The sequence below is a fragment of the Carassius gibelio genome, chromosome A7 (genome assembly GCF_023724105.1).
Source record: "Carassius gibelio isolate Cgi1373 ecotype wild population from Czech Republic chromosome A7, carGib1.2-hapl.c, whole genome shotgun sequence".
In the NCBI taxonomy this organism is placed as follows: domain Eukaryota; kingdom Metazoa; phylum Chordata; class Actinopteri; order Cypriniformes; family Cyprinidae; genus Carassius; species Carassius gibelio.
Window position 1 is genome coordinate 17148914 of NC_068377.1, and position 19111 is coordinate 17168024.

Sequence of the window (19111 nt, forward strand, 5' to 3'; positions counted from 1 at the left end):
GTTATAGCATATTTTTGATTAAATCTTGAGGTTGTCAAGAAGTGTGCAGTGTCCCTTTAAGAGTGTGTCGGTTTGCTCCGCCCCCTCACTTTATTGGGCTCATCTGCTCCGCCCGGGCAGCATTTGAAAATACAAGTGAAGGGAGGAGACCGACAGTTAGTGGATAACTCGGTTAACTAAACACTTTTTATTGATAACTTACCTGTCCTTCGTTTACTTCAGCTAAAGTTACGTTTTAAGCTTCAGTGATGTCTGGGGAGCTTGTGTGTTCAGTGCCAGAGGAGGCGAGAAACGCCGAGACGGAAAACAGCGTTGAAATCATCATCAAACTGACCAGTGAAGATCCACCGAGCGACCACGACCATAATGTCAACCAGCAGACAGAAGCACAGACAGAGAGCTCCAACAACGAGATCAGACCAAACCACAGTCTGGTTTCTAAAGGTTTGTGATGTTTAGGCCTTTATGATTTGACGTGTGGCCCTTTTCTTCATATCAAGTTAACTCCCATTTAAACAAAAATATCAATCCAATGTCACACTTTTGACTTTGACACTGCTTTTTTTTGTATTAAATGTATTAATTTAATACTAAAATGTCCAAAACGCATTAGGTTGAACACTGGATGTAAGTCTGTAGGCCACTTTATTGAGCTGGCATTGCTGATGTGTATTGTTTTCAGAGGTATTTCGTACTGAAGAAGAAGATGAAGAAGAAGAAGAAGATGATGATGACGACGATGACAGTGGCACCCATTATCTGAATAGTGACGTGAGACCATGTACTAATCTACAGCGAGCAGAGAGGCAAGGAAACGGAAAACTGCCGGACACCTTCCAGACAGACCATCTTCTCTACTACGAGAGATTCAAAGCATATCAAGATTACATGCTTGGTAACCCCCCAAACACTTCTGACAGACACCCACCACAGCAGACGAGTTAATACGTGCGTTTATAAACCTGCATTGTTCGACAGGTGACTGTAAAACGTCTGAAGTAGAAGCCTTCACGGCGGAGTACCTGGAGAAGATCGTGGAGCCGTGTGATTGGCAAGCCATATGGCACACGGATGTGTTTGATGTGCTGGTGGAAGTGAGTTCATCATAGCATGCTTTTGGGTTTTTACAGTTAAAGCATGAACCGTTAATGCTTACGATTGAAGCAGCTGCACAAGGGAGTCTTTAGAAAGCTGAGGGTTGCTGTTGCAGGTTGTTGAAGTCGATTGTAAGGCGCTGAAGGCAAAGGTGGAGCTTCTGCTGCCGATGGAGTGTGAGACCAGAGGCTGTGATCTGACTGAAGAGGCCATGAAGGTCCTGCTCGAGGCTACTCTTCATAAAGTACCTCTTCTGGAGCTCTCGGTTGTCTATGATGAATCCGGGGACTTTGATCAGACCGCTTTGGCCCTGGAACACCTTCGGTTAGTCAACCATTTAAAGGAACATACCTTTTTTTTCTATTTTAAAGCAGCCATGCTGTTCATTTTTTGTTGGTAGTCCAACGGACATGAAATAACAATGAACAACGGCTGTATTTATAAATGAGTAAATCTGCAAATTAGATTGAAATGTATGTACAGTCTATGATGTTTACACGTACTACATTTGAAAGTTCTGTTTGACTTAAAATACACTACAGTAAAACAGTGATATATGTGCAGTTTAATTTAAGGGTTATCTATTTTATTATAATGTAATTTATTCTTGTGATTTAAGCTTTTCTTCAGAATTTTCAGCAGCCATTACTTCAGTCTACAGTGTCACATGATCTTTAAAAATCATTTTAATATGCTGCTGATTTGATGCTCAGAAAACATTTCTTCATGTCTTTTTTGGTGCATGTTAAAAGAGGTTAACATTTTTTGTGGAAGCTGTGATCATTTCACCCCCCCCCCCAATGTTCTTTGAATGCAGATCATTTGAACTTTGTGTTAAAAATATAACTAGTTTATAACTTTCTAAATATCTTCACTACATTTTATTTATCATCCATGGCTGAATAAAATATCAAATTCTTTATATATGGATGTTACGGAACACCGCACATAGCATGCAGGAATAGGTAGTGGATAGTGTGTTTCATTTTGTTTCATATTGTCTCGACCCCATGCTAGTGGATCTGCCGTAGAGTCAATTGGTTGATCTTGGAGATAGCGGGTTAACTCCGTGTCAGCGCGCGGTCTGATCGGTAAATTAAGGGGCACAGATTTCAGACCTCCGTTTATGAGATCTGTCACAAAACTCATCATCCGCGCCAGAGTATTCTGAGCAAATTTCAAAGCCGCAGGCGCCCGCCAACCGCTGATTAGATGACTGACTGTTTTGCGGTCTATGGCGATGCAATGCTTTGCTGATGCGAGCCGCAAAAAAAAAAAAAAAAACATTGTCTGTTCTAGAAAGGATGCAGCAAAGATATTTAATGCTAATGTATGAGGCATAGGCCTACACTGAGTTTCATTTACAATGAGATGCGCTCTAGTTCACAGTGCAGTGCAAGTGAACGCGGCGCGCTAGCGCTTCCATGTCATGGTTATCATTTTCTGCTATATTTGCTTTTTATTTATTAAAATACATGCAATTGGTTGATGAAACATTTATTAAAATTAAGATAAAATTTGTTCAAAACGAAATTCGTTTTTAAAAAAGGTTTTCTACAAAGCAAAATTTAATGAAGTAAATATCATGTCTGACGATTTACAAAACTTCATTAAGTGGTAAAGACCATGTCTCCCGATATATTGCGCATCTTATGATCCTATCTAAAAAATGAAAATAATTTTTGATAAAAAATTTTTTGTAAAAAATATTTTAATGACACGGTTTTAATTGACTGCCGGTCTCACGGTTATATACTAACCGTCACACCCCTATGCAGGAAAAAATAATTGGCTAGATTGTGTGCATGATTTACTAATTCGTTCCCTCAGTGTACTAAAACGTGTGAACGCAATAGTAATCGTGTGCAAGTTTTAGTACATTGAGGGAATAAATTAGTAAATTTTGCACACAATTTATTTTTTCTTGCATGTCATGTGCGGGGCTCCGTAGTATGTAAAAAAAAAGAATGATGTGAATGGACAGTTGTAAACTGTTTGTGATTCTAATGGAGGTTCCCCTATTATACTGATCTGACTGGTTAAGCAGGTTTTCCTGTCACTCTCACTATGTCTCCCCCCCACACCGTCTTTCTCCCGCTCCCCCTTCCATCATTCACTCTTTTACATTTGTCTATTCCCCACAGATTTTTCTATAAGCATATCTGGAGGAAGTGGGATGAGGAAGATGAGGACGATGACTTTGATTACTTTGTTCGGTGTGTGGAGCCTCGTCTTAGGCTGTAAGTGTCCTCCGTGTGTCCTGTCTCTTCTCCTGAAGCTCGGCCACATAACACTGAATAAATCCAAGTGCTATCTCTCCCAGCAGCCCTGTGGTAGCTTGAAAAAGAAGCTCCGACCACCAGGTGGCAGTGTGTACTCAGTAATGAGCAGTTCATTATGTGACTGAGTAATACAAATAAATTTACAGTCAATATGTAACCTACTTGATTTAAGCATAGGATATAGTTTTAAACTCACATTAGCATGAACAACAATGGAAACGTCAGACAAATGAATTAATTTATCTGAAACTTAAAAATTATCATCTTTTTTTTTTTTCTAAGTTTAATTGCTGTTTTTTTGTTGTTGCCAGTAATGATGCAGAAATTACACTGTCACTTTTAATAAGTGCAGGATTTTCTGCCTGCTCAGAGCTGTATTCATCTCCCCCTTCATGTATTTTCCACAGGTACTATGATATCTTGGAGGATCGCGTTCCAGCTGGTCTTGTAGCTGAGTATCACTCGACACTGGCACTCTGCTCTGAGAAGTTTCAGGAGTTTTCAAGCCTGAGAAGTGGCCTGGACAGCGACTCCGAGTCTGAGCAAGACAACGTATCCATGGTGGAAGGACTGCGCCTGTATGAGCAGCTGGAAGCACTTAAGCGCAAGCTGCGTATTTTTGAAAACCCTCTGCTCAGGTGATTATTACTGCTGCGTGCGTTTGAGATTGAGTGGTGTTTGTATACGTGGCTTTAGTCCTCAACGATGAGTTAAACAGAAAAGCAACATAATGAGTATACATGTGATTAATATTGCAACCAGGCGTTCACACTTCTTGAAATATTTACATTTTCCAAACCTCTGGATCAATATGCACTGCTCCATAATTAATCATCAGTCTTTCCTAGTTACTGTGTCAGTGTGAACAGTTGTGTTTGAGTTCTGTGGTTTGTTCACCCATTCCACCTGCGTGTTCTTTGCAGGTACGTTCTGGGCTACAAGGTGAACTCCGGTCAGCAGTCATGCAGGGCAAAGGGGCCACGTCCCGCTGGCGGCCGAGTAGTTCACTTGGTATCTGCCTCGGTCACAGTTCACCAGCTTCAAAGCTTGATAACTGATAAACTGATGCCCCACTATTCAAGTGAAGAGTTCGAAGTGCAGGTGTGTGTTTAACCCTTCTCTTTTTTTTATGTCTCAGCTGCATGTAATTGTCTTTTCAGGATAATGGTCTTGTTTTGAACTGTTCTGGCTTTGTAAATTTTTGCCAGTAAAATCTCACATGTGCTCGGTTTCTGCTTCATCTTCTGTTGGTTTGGTAAGTTTAAAGAGAAAGGTGAAAGTTGCGGAAAGTTGTTGGGACGGTCTGAACACTAGTGTGTCAAGGTACTGTAATGCAGGATTTGTAAAGGTTTGTTAAAGCACTGTGTTCATGCACTAGTTCATGTTTGATCTCTCTTGTTCTGTAAGCCAGTCTATACCTCAAGTACTTGATGTGTGTGATCAGATGCCTCTAATCAACCCCACTGAGACGCATTCACTTTTTTGTTTTTTCACTCACTGTGATTTGACATTCAGTTTTTGTTGCTTTTACTTCATGAAAAGCTGATTTGAGTTGTACTAATGTGGTGTGTGTTTTGATCCCAGTTTCACAGTGACCCAGTGCTTGCGGTCAGTGCGTGTTATGAAGGGGACGTGGTCATCGTATGCCCTGGCCTTTACAACATCACCAGCTCCATCAGTATTGTTGACTCCATCGAGGTTGAAGGTAATGTATAACATGACTCATTGTGTGCACTTATATCTGAACTGGCCTTCTTTTGACCGGACAATTGTTGACATGCAGAGTTAGTGTCATAGGATTCATAACACTGTGCCTACAGTAAAGTTAGGGCTCAAATTGATCCTCATTGGTTTCCATAATAGAAATCATTTTGAAAAACAGAAAAGAGGAAGGTTAAATTATTATTATTATTAATTTTATTTCAATTTTTTTTGTCTGTGTATTTAATTTTGTGGGGTCAGTTTGAATCCTAACACAAACGAAGCACTTTTTTTTTTATTTATTTATTTTTTTTTTTAACAGCAGGAAGGTTAAAATTAAAATCATTACAAAACCTGTATGACTTTCTTTCTTCTCTAAAAAAATTCTAATTATTAGAGTGATTCTTATGATTATGAATATTTCAAATCCATATGATTTGCCGTGTGTGAGAACCGTGACAATGAAAAAATTAATTTATGAATGAACTATACCTTTTAAAGTTAGTGACCTTCAGTATTGGGAGGTAACGTTAATCGGACAATTTTTTTTTTTTTTTTTTTCAAGTAACGCAACGCGTTACTTTGAAATTTACAACAAAATACATTGAGCTACTTCAAATAAATAACACAAGTTTCTTTGTTTTCCCATTTGTCCACTGACACCTCTCATGTCCTCATGTTTAGAGAAATGAGGAGTGAGGTGCAGAGGCAGAGATACTTCCTTTAGCCGGAGGCTTATTAATTATTAATTAAAAAAGTATAACTATTGGGGTTTTGTTATTTAGAAACAAATAAACAACCCCAGGCCAGATGATAAAAAGTAATGCAAATGTAACATAATGCATAGTTTCCATGAAGAGTATCTAGTAACTCAACTAGTTTCTTTTGTTTATGGAGCAATGCAATATTGTAATGTGTAACTTTTAAAACACTGGTGACATTAGAGTTTTCTAAATGGTTTGGCCAGTTTTAGCTGCGGTGATTTAGAGACCTTGACCTTTATCATTCGATTGATTTGGAAGGTGCTTATTTATTTCATCCACCTCTATCTAAATCTCAGAGGAAATCAACTGTATTTTGTCCTATTCTTTATCCATTTAATAACACTTTGCGATACAGCATGCCAATAACACTAATCCAGTAATCTGGCACTGGGTCTTTTTGTCAAAACGGTTCCCTGGACATGTATAAAACGAACACCGCAATCAGTGTCTGATATTAGAAAGCCTGCCGCGGTAATTGAGCTCGATGGCGCAATAACCACCTTACAATAATGGGGGGGCGGAAATTAATGCATGAGAAATGTGGAGGCAGGCAAGCAGAGAGAGCACGGGGTCAGGGTCGATCCTCTTTATGCAAATGGACGACCTGCAAAGTCAGATAGCGATGAAGTCAAATGAGGAAGAGGAAAGAAGGCCTGGAGGATGTTGTTTAAATATGGAGGTTTTGCGTGCTTGGCAGTCCCTCCTGCAGCGTCAGGGAAGCCCTGAAAGAGGAGATAACGCACATGCGGCTGCTGGCTCTACTACAGGAGAAGAGCAACTCAATTAGACCACTGCCAGATTACCATAAAGGAACTCTGCTCCCCCCGCTAAAGGCCTTTGATATTATTTAGCCAGAACGTCAGACATGCCTCTGTCTCAGGCTACAGCTCTATCGCCAACTTTAAATCATTTCGCATGTTTTGTTTTTCCATTTTGGAGTGCAGGAAGTACGGTTTGTGATTGTTTTTCCAGTTCAAAGCATCCCACTGCTGTCAATTACGATGAGATCTTCCAGCAAATCCAGTCTTGTTACCTGCAGACGTAGAAGTGAGGATGGTGCTGTGACCTTATTGGTCTATATTCAGCCTTTTGGCATTTGAACGATGTGTGTGAGAGCTGACCATTGTTCGAAAACTCTGGGAGAAACCTGCCTCAGGACCATCTGTCAAAGAGCAGTGTGTAATGAAGCCATGCTGTCAAACTTTGAACCGCTGCACTTTCTGACCTGCCACCGCTATCTCAAACCGAGATGCTGCTAAGCTGACCTCTTAGTCATCTGTCTGCCAGCTGCTATAAACTCAACACACTTTTTGATGGTCATTTTGCCTCATTGTTTCTTGGAAACCAATGCGTCTAGACTGAGAGACGGTCTAATTTCCATAGAGAATTAGGTCCTTTATGGAGAGGCTTTTTCTGTAATGAGATGTTTTTGCTGGATGGTAGGCCTAGTGGTAAATGACAGCGATCCATCAGGATTAAGGGCCTGTCAATTTCCCTTCAGCCTTTTTTGTCGTGCAGGTTCAGGAAATGTTTTATTCAAAGAGTCCAATTTTAACGGGTTCTTGTTACTGGTGAAACTATACAGTTTTATAACAAGGTTATTTTTAGAGTTTGCGTGTTAAAAACAGGATTAATCATCCATGCAATGCTTCTTTTATTTTTTATTTTTTTAGTTGCTTTGAAAAAAAAAATGTTTGTCAGATATGTGAGGGTTGGTCATGAAAGCACTTTTTACTAGAGGCATTTCTCTCCTGTCTTTCCTCAGGATACGGTCTGCCGGACGAGGTGGTGATCGAGAAGCGTAACAAGGGTGACGCTTTTGTGGAGTCAACAGGGGCAAATGTCAAACTCTCGAATCTAAAGTTCATACAGCACGACGCCATTGAAGGCATCTTGTGTGAGTTTCAAAGAAAATTGTCCCGCCTCTTTCTCCCCTTTCCAGCTCTTTATCAAAGAGTCTTGAGGGTCTGCTGCTGTTGAATGGACAGCAGTATATTCAACAGAGAGCTGACATGCTGCTTTTGCTCAGACATTCATTTGTCCTCACAACAAAACAGTAACTAGACTCCTGATGTTTTCCTTGTCATTTCATTGTTCCCAATATGTTCCTTACTGTATTATGTCAAGACAATAGACTATATATATATATATATATATATATGCGCATGTCATTATGTGAATTTGTTTTTGTGAAATTGACTTTTAATCACCATTTCGACTAGTCATTGTAGCCAAATTATTTCTTTATTTAAAAGAAAATTATATTTTAATTCAGCAAGGTTGAATTAAATATTTAAAAGGGACAGCAATTATTTCACATTGTTACAAAATAATTCTATTTGCTGTTATTTATCTCATTTAAAAAAAAAAAATGTTACATGTTACTGAACAAACATTTCCTGAATCTCTGTGTGAAAGGGACTATTAAAACGGTTTGAAGCGCTTCACAAATGTGAATACAACTTTAAATTAAATATATTATCTGTTTAATGCCTACATATCCAGAAATCTGGATGACTGATCTAATTTTGGAAACAGTATTCAAATAAAAATCATTGTAATACTGCTAATGTTATTTAATTTGTATTGCGAATATTCAATATAGTGTAGCTCTAGTCTATATCTTTATATGTGACCTTTCCTCCTTGAATGTCCTCTCACTGTCCTCCAATGTTTTTTCGATTTGCCACCCTTTATCTTTCATCAGGTGTTCGCCAGGGGAAGCTGGAAATGGAAAATTGTGTGATGCAGTGTGAGACCACAGGTGTGATTGTGCGATCGGCGGCCCAGCTCGGCATGAACATGTGCGACCTGTACGGCTCCAAGGTAAGCTGCACTAGCACACAGTACCTCACTTAAATTATATGATGACTTCTTTACTCTTGAAATGAGTATTATCATTTGAATGTATTGCTCTGTCATCTGTTCTTTGCAGTTGTTCTTACAGTATGAAACACAGATGAGTAAGGTCTTGCCAGAGGCATTCTTAGACTGATTTACCACCAGCCGTTTCACTTAACAGCCCTCCTTCATTGACCAATACCATTATCATTCTGATGGTCGCTGTGTGCTCTGTTCTTCAGGGTGCCGGTGTGGAGATCTACCCTGGGAGTGTGTGCAGTCTGGTGGGCAACGGCATCCATCACTGCAAGGAGGGGATCCTGATTAAGGTGAGGAAGATGGATGGGCTTCGGCTCTTCTAAACCCCTAACTCGTCTGGCTTCTGGTTACTGCTAATCGTTGCCCAAGCAACAGCAAGTATCTTATCTGACCCGACAGAGCCACACTTAAGAGCTGTCTTCGTATCCTATTAATGATCTAGTCAATTAATGCATTTAGAAGACCCCTTTAGTGTGTTAGTGGAGTGGGACTTCACTGGCCACCGTAGGGCGTCTTTGATGGTAATCGCTTTAAATTGTGTCACCAGAGGTCAGTACGCTCACTCACTTCAGAGGAAGTCTTAGAAGAGCCAGTGAGCAGCCTGGAGTTGTAGACACAAATCTTTATGGAACATTTTACCAGTTGGCTTCATTTGAGAAAGTGTGTCTTGAGAAAGTCATCACATAATACTTAGGCTCAAGTCAGTGTTAGTCTTTCACCTGAGAGCAAATTAGATTCTCACACAGGTAGCAGCATCCCAAAAGGATTTTTCCGTAATTAACTCTAGCGGAATAATTGAATTTGATCTACCTTCCTTCCTAAAGCTTTGTGCATTTGTGTACAAGCTGCGCCTTCCTAGGCTGTCTTTTATTCTTCCTCACTTTGTTTAGGCCAGAAAGAGATGTGAGAGTGTGCGTGCACATGTTCATTTGTGTAGGCATGCTGCATGTTTACCACCCCCTGCTTCCCCTTTGGCAGGATTTTGCAGACGAGTTGGACGCCATGCCTAAAATCACCATGGTGAATAATGTGATCCACAACAATCAGGGCTATGGTGTTATCTTGGTCAAGCCAGGTGATGCTGCCGTGGAGGATCTTCCCGCAGAGCTTAATGCCGCAGGTGCCCTTTTCTTCTTCTTTCTGCTTCTCTGCCCAGCTGATGGTGAACTGAGGTGCTATTCTCAAATTAACACCAGCTAGTTCATTAAGGGCGCTTATCTTATATAAAAAATAAATTAAAAAAAAAGTAGAAATCCTAACATCTCTACGTTTTGTGCAGACAAATATGCCGCATGCATTATAGGGATTATTCACCCAAAAAAAAAAAAGTTACTTGTTATATCTGTGTAATAATGTGTAATATTTAAAAATGCTAATTAATAATATGTTAAAGGGATCCTATTATGCTCTTTTACAAAGTCTTGATTTTGTTTTGGGGGTATACTAGAACAGGCTCTCATAATAGGTTGTTCAAAAAACATATTATACTTCACATATTTTACATTATTACAACACCTCTCTCCCTAAAATCCTGGAAAATATGCATTATAGTCCAAACAAGTCTTTCATTGTAGTTTTTGAAAAGTGATTTCTGTTAAATAAAATATCTCCTTTTGAGCTTTGTAACTTATGCTCAAACAGCAACTTTACAGATTAACTAAAGTTGAAAAAGCATTATAGCACCCCTTTAAAATAAGTATTTTTAATATCGGACCATACTTTTGATCGGACCTTTGAACCATGTTTTCTTGAAGTACCCCCTGATATTTTAATAAATTAAGTAAATTTAAGTGGTTTACAGGTGTCAATTAATAGTCATGTGACCCTAGTATTCATCAAATCACAAACCCCCTGCAGTTCCCTCACTAACCCCAAGGGCTTAGTGATCCCCAAATGTATCCGTTAACAGCCTTAACATAATTATCAGTATGAAACAGATTTTGCAAAATAATGCATTTAAATAGTCATTTACTGATAATCTTGCTGTCAGTCAGTCAGTTCAGAGATGACTCAGAGAACGTCTTCAGAGATGACTCGTGAGTCGTTGTATGGTCTACTTATTAAAATATATGTAGTAGAATAGTTATTCTATTTTAATATATAGAATATTCTATTATATAGAATACTATACTTGATTGTAAAAGTAGATCATTTAACATTGTGCTGGAGCTCACAAATAATACAGTACATAAATAATACATTTATGTGTATCAAGGGCCTCCATGTTATAGCTGATAATTCTTTCTTTCTTTTTTTGTCCTTGGTTTCTTGTGTAACCTTGCTGATTTCGCTTTCATACATCTTATCTTCTTTGCCGCAAATTAAACCGGCCACGACCAGCCTCCTCATTACTGTAAATGGTTCTGTACACATGCCAAACATCTATATAGCCTGTGAAGGAACCCGCAGGTCTCAGTCTGACAATGTGAAAAGTTATCTTTCTCCTGCTGTAATATCTATAAAAATATATTCCCTTGCATAATTCTTTTTTGCTCAAAATGCCCTTCTGGGTCTGTTGGAAGGCTTGTCTGTAGTGACTGTCATCCCCACGGTACTTTTCTTCAGCAGGATCAGCTTTTTTCCCTTTTCTAAGCCAGCTCCATTTTGAGAAAAGGAAAGAACGGAAATGCGCTTTACATTCAATGAAAGGCAACTGTGAATTCAGTGTGCTTCATTTCTGAATTATGCTCAGCAGAAGGCATCTTGTCTTCAAAATAAGAGTAGACCCTACTTTTCCCTTGGGTTCCTTTTATGTTTCTGCATCTCACCGTCTGCCTTTGTCTGGGCATTGTATTGCACTGTATTGGAATAGTGACTTTCTGTTCCACATTGAAATACCTCTCTTACATGAAAAGGAAGGGCAATTTAAATAGTTTCAGTTGGGATATGTGCATGATTTGTTTGGGTGTTTGTTACGAGAATTCAGAATGTTTATTGTCTGTCAAATAAAGAATGGTATGATTTATTATTATTATTATTAAGCTGGCAAGATAAGCATAGGTTGCTCCTTTTTATGTGCAGAAAGTATAGAAGATTTAGTTATTTAGATCACAAATCTCATTGTATTCAGATGAATCCATTTGAATTAAATATAATACACTCACCTAAAGGATTATTAGGAACACCATACTAATACGGTGTTTGACCCCCTTTCGCCTTCAGAACTGCCTCAATTCTACGTGGCATTGATTCAATAAGGTGCTGAAAGCATTCTTTAGAAATGTTGGCCCATATTGATAGGACAGCATCTTGCAGTTGATGGAAAATTGTGAGATGCACATCCAGGGCACGAAGCTCCCGTTCCACCACATCCCAAAGATGCTCTATTGGGTTGAGATCTGGTGACTGTGCGGGCCATTTTAGTACAGTGAACTCATGGCCATGTTCAAGAAACCAATTTGAAATGATTTGTGCTTTGTGACATGGTGCATTATGCTGCTGGAAGTAGCCATCAGAGGATGGGTACATGGTGGTCATTAAGGGATGGACATGGTCAGAAACAGTGCTCAGGTAGGCCGTGGCATTTAAACGATGCCCAATTGGCACTAAGGGGCCTAAAGTGTGCCAAGAAAACATCCCTCACACCATTACACCACCACCACCAGCCTGCACAGTGGTAACAAGGCATGATGGATCCATGTTCTAATTCTGTTTACGCCAAATTCTGACTCTACCATCTGAGTGTCTCAACAGAAATCGAGAATCATCAGACCAGGCAACATTTTTCCAATCTTCAACTGTCCGATTTTGGTGAGCTCGTGCAAATTGTAGCCTCTTCTGCTGTTGTAGCCCATCCGCCTCAAGGTTGTGCGTGTTGTGGTTTCACAAATGCTTTGCTGCATACCTCTGTTGTAACGAGTGGTTATTTCTGTCAAAGTTGCTCTTCTATCAGCTTAAATCAATTCTCCTCTGACCTCTAGCATCAACAAGACATTTTCACCCACAGGACTGTCGCATACAGGATGTTTTTCCCTTTTCACACCATTCTTTGTAAACCCTAGAAATGGCTGTGTGTGAAAATCCCAGTAACTGAGCAGATTGTGAAATACTTAGACCGGCCCGTCTGGCACCAACAACCATGCCACGCTCAAAATTGCTTAAATCACCTTTCTTTCCCATTCTGAGATTCAGTTTGGAGTTCAGGAGATTGTCTTGACCAGGACCACACCCATAAATGCATTGAAGCAACTTCCATGTGATTGGTTGATTAGATAATTGCATTGCGAAATTTAACAGGTGTTCCTAATAATACTTTAGGTGAGTGTATTGTAAAGAAAATGTAGGTTATGTTATAGTTCTTCCTTGCACATCTCATAGGATTGAGGAACAATTTTATAGTATGGTGTGTAGGCCTATAACTACTGACTTTCCTAAAGATGCCTTTTCGTAGAATATAGGAAATTTTAGGTCTAGTATTATTGTTTTTTGCCATTAATGGCTTTGTTTGCCAGGAACAGCAGGGTTTAGTTTTAGTGCAGAGGCCATGCATTTAGGGCAGAGTCTTAGATGTTTCAAACCCATCCTTTTATTGCACCCTTTCATTTTCAATCTGGCTATAACCCTTCATATTGCTCCCTGCTGGAAGGGTGAATGAGAGCGTTTCCCCTTCTAGTAAAGTCATGCTGCGTCCTCTAAAGGACCCTATGGGGACTGGCGCCAACAGGACCGGTGTTTAAAGCATGTGTGAAACAAATCGAATCGTATTGCCCCACGTAGCCTGTGACATCACAAGTGGGCACCCTGATGTATATGGGGATGTTCGCATATCGCACTTAAAAATGCATGGAAAGCACTAGCTGTACCGCGTTCTTCTTCTTTCCAAACTCTTGAGAGCTTGCGCTCTCGTTGGGTCTTCCATTGCTAAGCAACCATGAGCTGCAGTCTCCATGACGACACGGAAGTTTCAATAAAAGATAAGTGGATTTCGGCACTGACAATCGATACAAATAATAATAATTAAAAAAGGCTATCCCTGTACAATAGGGGTTGGTTAGTAAGTTTGGCATCAGGCCAAAAAATAAATAAAAAAATTATATACCAGCGGGCTTAAATTTCACTGTGTAGTGATTTTTGCTTTCGCCAACCATGGAGGCGAAATAGTGTAGTGATGGGTACTCACGTCACCAATGACATCCTGATATTTGGATCACGTGTCACTTAAGGTGTGGTTATAAGTACAGATCGGTGGGATCTCTAACTTGTAGAACCTCTTTCTGTATCAACACAAGTACGCAAGTGTAATAAAATAGATTTTATTAACAAAAGGAAGACAAGTGATCAACAACTAATAAATAAATACCATAAATGAAATGGAAATAATGTTTAAAATGCAAGAGATTATGTTGGGTGTTGCAATGTCAGAGCTATGTTATCTGGAAAGTTAAACTGTTGCTACTCTGAAAGAAATAAGGTGAAGAACCCTATTATGCATCCAACAAATACATGAAAGATTTGAAAAAACTGCAATCAGCTATATAATATCTAATGTAAATTAGAAAAATCATATACTGATAATATCTAACAATGCCATGGTCTCTGGAAGAGGTTTGGAAGTGATTATGTTCTCTGTGGTTGAGTGAGCAGTCCAGTTGTGGGGAACACGAAGTCCTGGAGGATTCTAATCTCCTCGAGCACCAAAGGGTCCTATAATCTGGAACACGCAGATGTGGCTCTGGAGTAGGTGCAGATGGTGCTTAGCCTGGAACACACAATCAAAGAGACCTTGGAGTGAAGGTTTGCTCGCCGGAGCTTCTTCTTCCTCTCTGGGCTAGAGACTCAGAACTTGTGAAAGTAGTGACATTTGCCAAGTATGGTAACCCATATTTGGAATTGGTGCTCTGCATTTAACCCATCCAAGTGCACACACACACAGTAGCGAGAAGTGACACCATGAACATGCACCCGGAGCAGTGGGCAGCTATAGACCCAGCGCCTGGGGATGCTCTGGGGGTTCAGTGCCTTGCTCAAGGGCACTTCAGCCATGGGTATTGAGGGTGGAAGTGAGCGCTGTTCATTCTCCCTCCCACCTAAAACTCCCACCAGCACAGAGACTCGAACCGGTGACCTTTGGGTAACTAATCCAAGTCTCTAACCATTAGGCCACAGCTTCCGCTGATCCGCTTTGTCTCTCTAGGATGGAGACTCAGGATGTGCTGCATCTGATGGATGTGCTACAAACATGATGGAAAAATATTTAACTTTTATGCAAGTATTAATTTGTCCATTAACAGCTGTGTTTGTGTAAGATGATGCACTAGACATCGCTTTCACTGAGAGTACATATTTCTCTGAATAAGTATAAGATGTGAGTGTTGTATCAGTTTAAGGTTTAAGAACATAGTTATGAATGGATTTGGATGGACCTTGTGATCTCTTTGTTTCACCCACTGCTGCTGCATCTAGTGGCCCTAAGGAATTTTTATGGCGATCACAGGCCAAAACCTTAGGAATCAGTCTTTTGGTAGGTAACTGCATATTTAGCAAGAATTAACATATTAAACATATTTAGCTATAGCTTGATACAGATGGATCACTCAAATCAGAAAGCATGTGAAACTATTTGATGACGGCAATAGACATTGAGTTGTGGGTGGTTTTGTACACACACTGCCAACACACACATTTTAGTTCAAACAACTTGTAAAAGTGCATGTAGCATCCGATGACCCCTTTACTAAGTGTCTTTTCAACTGGTGTAGTTCCTGCTTATCTGAAAGTATCACACCTCTCCTTAAGAAGCCTTCACTCTACCTGTTGTTTTAAAAAGTCATTGCCCTTTCTCTATTTTACCATTTATTTCTAAGGTTTTGGAAAAGATTGTGTTCTCCCCAAGTTCAGTCTTTTCTTGCTTTCAATAGTCTGTTTGAGCACTTTCAATCTGGTTTTAAGGCTGGCCACAGCACTGAATCTGCCCGAGTACTAAACCACATATTTTTTAGGTACTGATATGGGTAACTCTGTTATCCTCTTTCTTTTAGATTTATCAGCAGCCTTTGACACTTATTAACCATTCTATATGAGTCGATATACTAAATCTTGGGTGGGTCTCTCTGGCACAGTTTTAAAGTGGTTCCAGTCATTTTTATCCAACAGAAAATATGTGTTTAGACTAGGAGCATTTTCCTCATTTACTGCTTCTCTTCTCTGTGGCCTTCTGCAAGGCTCTATTTTGGCCTCCACTTTATTTGTACCTGTCAGATTAGCAGTCTTCCCCATGATTGTGTAGCCTAGTGAACCGAACTGAGAGACCATTTTGAAGGCTCAGAAAACCTGTTTTAAGCTGATTGGCATACCGCCATATTCTATTTTGTTGAGATAGTGAATTGGTGGGTTTTTGTTAAGTTTGAGCCAAATAATCACAATTACAAGAACCCAAGACTTATACTACTTCAGTCTGTGTGCATTGAATTGATTTAATACACAAGTTTCACAATTTGTGTTGAATTACTGAAATTCTTATTTATTATTGCACCTGTTTATGCTACCTCTGGGTTCCATTTTTAGAAAACCTTGGGTGTCAATTCATCTTCATGCCGACAACAAGCAAATCTATTGACCTTTTAAGAAGAATGATCCATTGGGCATGATAGCTCTATCATCTTGCTTAGACGAGGTTAAATCTCAAAATCTCTAAATTTCTTATCCTTAAAGGGGGGGTGAAATGCTCGTTTTCACTCAATATCCTGTTAATCTTGAGTACCTATAGAGTAGTACTGCATCCTTCATAACTCCAAAAAGTCTTTATTTTTATTATATTTATAAGAGAAAGATTGTCTGTACCGATTTTTCCCGGAAAAACACGAGCGCCTAGAGGCGTGACGTGTGGGCGGAGCTAAAGAATCACGAGCGCCAGTAGGCTTTTGAGTTGAGAGCATGTGGAAGCTGTGACACAGATCCAGAGGCTGAAATTTAACAAGAGCAGCTTCAGCAAAGGCGGTATGCTATGTGGTATGTACTGAAACTGTATATATTTGCTTAGCGGTTTTGGAAAATGACTAAGTTCCTCTTTGTCGTCTTTTTTTTTTTTTTTTTTTTTTTTTTTTAAGCTGTACATGTGGAAAGTGCAGTTTGATGACAACATCACATGTTGTTTACTTGATGTGGCAGAAGAGCGCGCACTTAGGACCCATATAAGGAAATTCTGCTCCATCTAACGTCACACAGAGCATACTCGAAAAAAACTTTCCGAAACTTGTGACAAACCTGAAGAGGTTTTTTTGGAACAAAAATACTCCTTCAAACGTACAACTTAATTTTTTAAACTTTGTCCATGTTTAGCATGGGAATCCAACTCTTTAACAGTGTAAAAAACTCAGTATACATGAAATAGCATTTCACCCCCCCTTTAATTAGTGGTCCCCTGGAGCCCTTATTTAGACTGTGCTATCTCCGAGCTAGGTTTTCTAAGTAGGTAGCCTCTATCTGTGTTCCTTGTATTATCATGCTATGGTGTTTCTCATATAACATAGCTATCTGAGGGTAGCTGTTTTCTTAACTTGATGTGGATGTTCACATTTCATCTGAATCTGGGTTTCCCATTTCAGCCACCTGTATGAGTGGCCCGGGGCATCAGTAGCTTACCCCCTTTCTGAGGAAAGGTTAGGTGTATGTCGATCCTTGGTGCTCTCTTACCATGTGTCATGGCATGGCATAGTTGGCATTTCATTCCCCATAGTGTCCGCCAGAGGACGCAACATCTCGTTCCCTCTTGGCGAACCATGGTTATATGCATAGCCTGAGACGTTTGTGTAGATGCAGGAGTCTGTGCTTCCTGCTTTCTAGTCTGGAAATATTCACTCAAAAATGAAAATTGTGTCATTTACTCATCCTCGTGTTGTTTCAAACCAGTACGACTGTTTCTGAACTGTTCCTGCGTCACAACTGAGATTAATTTATTTGTTCAAATTATATTTACAGTAGACCTCTCTAGTTATGATTAACTGTTTTGTTTAAGGTTTGGGGTTTTAGATTAAAAATGCCAATATCTAATCTAATCTGAAGCCTGTTGTGTGCCTCTTCTGTTTTGTCAGATGAGAAAGAGGAAGAATCTGAGGACACAGGAGTAAAATCAGAGACAGACATAAATGGTGATGGTGGTGATGATGATGTGCCTGTCATTGTTGTGGAGGAAGAGTGCCCAGCCATCAAACATGGCCACACAGTCTCTCCAGACTTCGCTGAGGGAAATGATGCCATCAAACAAGAGTTGGTTGCCACATCGGCCAAGAAACACAGGCTCCAGAAGAGCCGGATGAAAGCACTAGGGGCCATGCAGGCTGATGAGAATCTGCTCTCACAGGAAATGTTCATTTCCATTCATGGAAATCAGTTCAAGCACAATGGAAAGGGAAGCTTTGGCACCTTTCTGTACTGAAGGCTTTTTAACCTTAAGCATGCACAGACACACTTTAGTGTTTAATTATTTATTGTGTGTTTCTTCAATTTTGCTTCATTCATTTTGTGAGCTTTCATTAATTACTATGTGAGTGAAATGACAAATGAATTAAATGTGCTAAAATGTGTAGCCTTTTAAACTGTCTATTTTTATCCTATGACTTTTTGAATTTAGTTTTTGTTTATCAAAAAGTTTTTAAACAGAATCACTTGTACATGTATTAACACAAAAGACTAGCATCTTGGATATGTTGTTCACACTTTTTTTTTTTTTTTTTTTTTTTTCCTCGAGTTCACACAGTTCATAATTTGTCCACACTCTAGCTTGATGGTTAATATAGTCACTAAAAAGCAGAAGCAGGCTTTTTTTTTTCATAATTGTCTCACGATATTTTGTAAAAAATAAAAATGTTTTATTCTTCCAAATGAGAAAAAAATCTGCTTTGTCGTTTACTGAATAAATGGAAATAAAATCTGCTTTATGTAGTTTACTCTATAAACAAAAAAGCATGGAAGAGTAAGAGTTATAGGTTGTGCGTCCATTATGTGAATCACATTTATTAATTTATCTTTGATTAATTCCCAGAAAATTGAAGTTACACTTCTTTATAATGAAGACTGTTTGATTAATTTCATAATCCAGCATGCTATCTAAAAAAAAAAAAAAAAATGTTTTGTCTGCTTTAAGATGTCGTTTGAATTAGCCATACTTGCAAGAGCCAGCTGTGAGGCTTTCATTTTAGGTGGGAATAAATGAACATCAAATAGGCAGTGCAAGATCTCTGAAGTACCTTAATGTGGAATTTTACGATTCAAATTCATTGACAGAAATGAGATGAAGAACAATTAAGACTGTTATTGGTTTGTCTGTTCTGAGTTCATTACACCTCCTCTAGCCAGAGATGCATAAAGTACTAGAGACCCATACTTGAGTAAAAGTACAAGTGCTCTATCAAAAAAGTGACTTGAGTAGAAGTAGAAGTGCTCTTTAAGCAC

At 39.3% G+C, this 19111-nt stretch overlaps 1 protein-coding gene across 1 annotated transcript; it reads left to right on the forward strand.

Moving 5' to 3' along the window:
- Positions 1–101: 101 nt before the first annotated feature.
- On the forward strand, positions 102–18592 carry LOC128016680 (SHC SH2 domain-binding protein 1). Its single transcript, XM_052601373.1, has 13 exons — positions 102–444; positions 683–895; positions 979–1094; positions 1211–1419; positions 3240–3335; positions 3785–4015; positions 4301–4478; positions 4962–5082; positions 7608–7739; positions 8550–8668; positions 8926–9012; positions 9701–9842; positions 17752–18592. Exons 1-13 carry the CDS (start codon positions 249–251, stop codon positions 18093–18095), a joined length of 2184 nt encoding a protein of 727 aa, XP_052457333.1. The 5' UTR covers positions 102–248; the 3' UTR covers positions 18096–18592.
- Positions 18593–19111: the final 519 nt, after the last annotated feature.

Coding starts and splice junctions, on each gene's coding strand:
- LOC128016680 (XM_052601373.1), top strand. CDS start 249: ATGTCTGGGGAGCTTGTGTGTTCAGTGCCAGAGGAGGCGAGAAACGCC. Junction 445..682: donor CCACAGTCTGGTTTCTAAAG/GTTTGTGATGTT, acceptor TATTGTTTTCAG/AGGTATTTCGTACTGAAGAA. Junction 1,095..1,210: donor TGTTTGATGTGCTGGTGGAA/GTGAGTTCATCA, acceptor TTGCTGTTGCAG/GTTGTTGAAGTCGATTGTAA.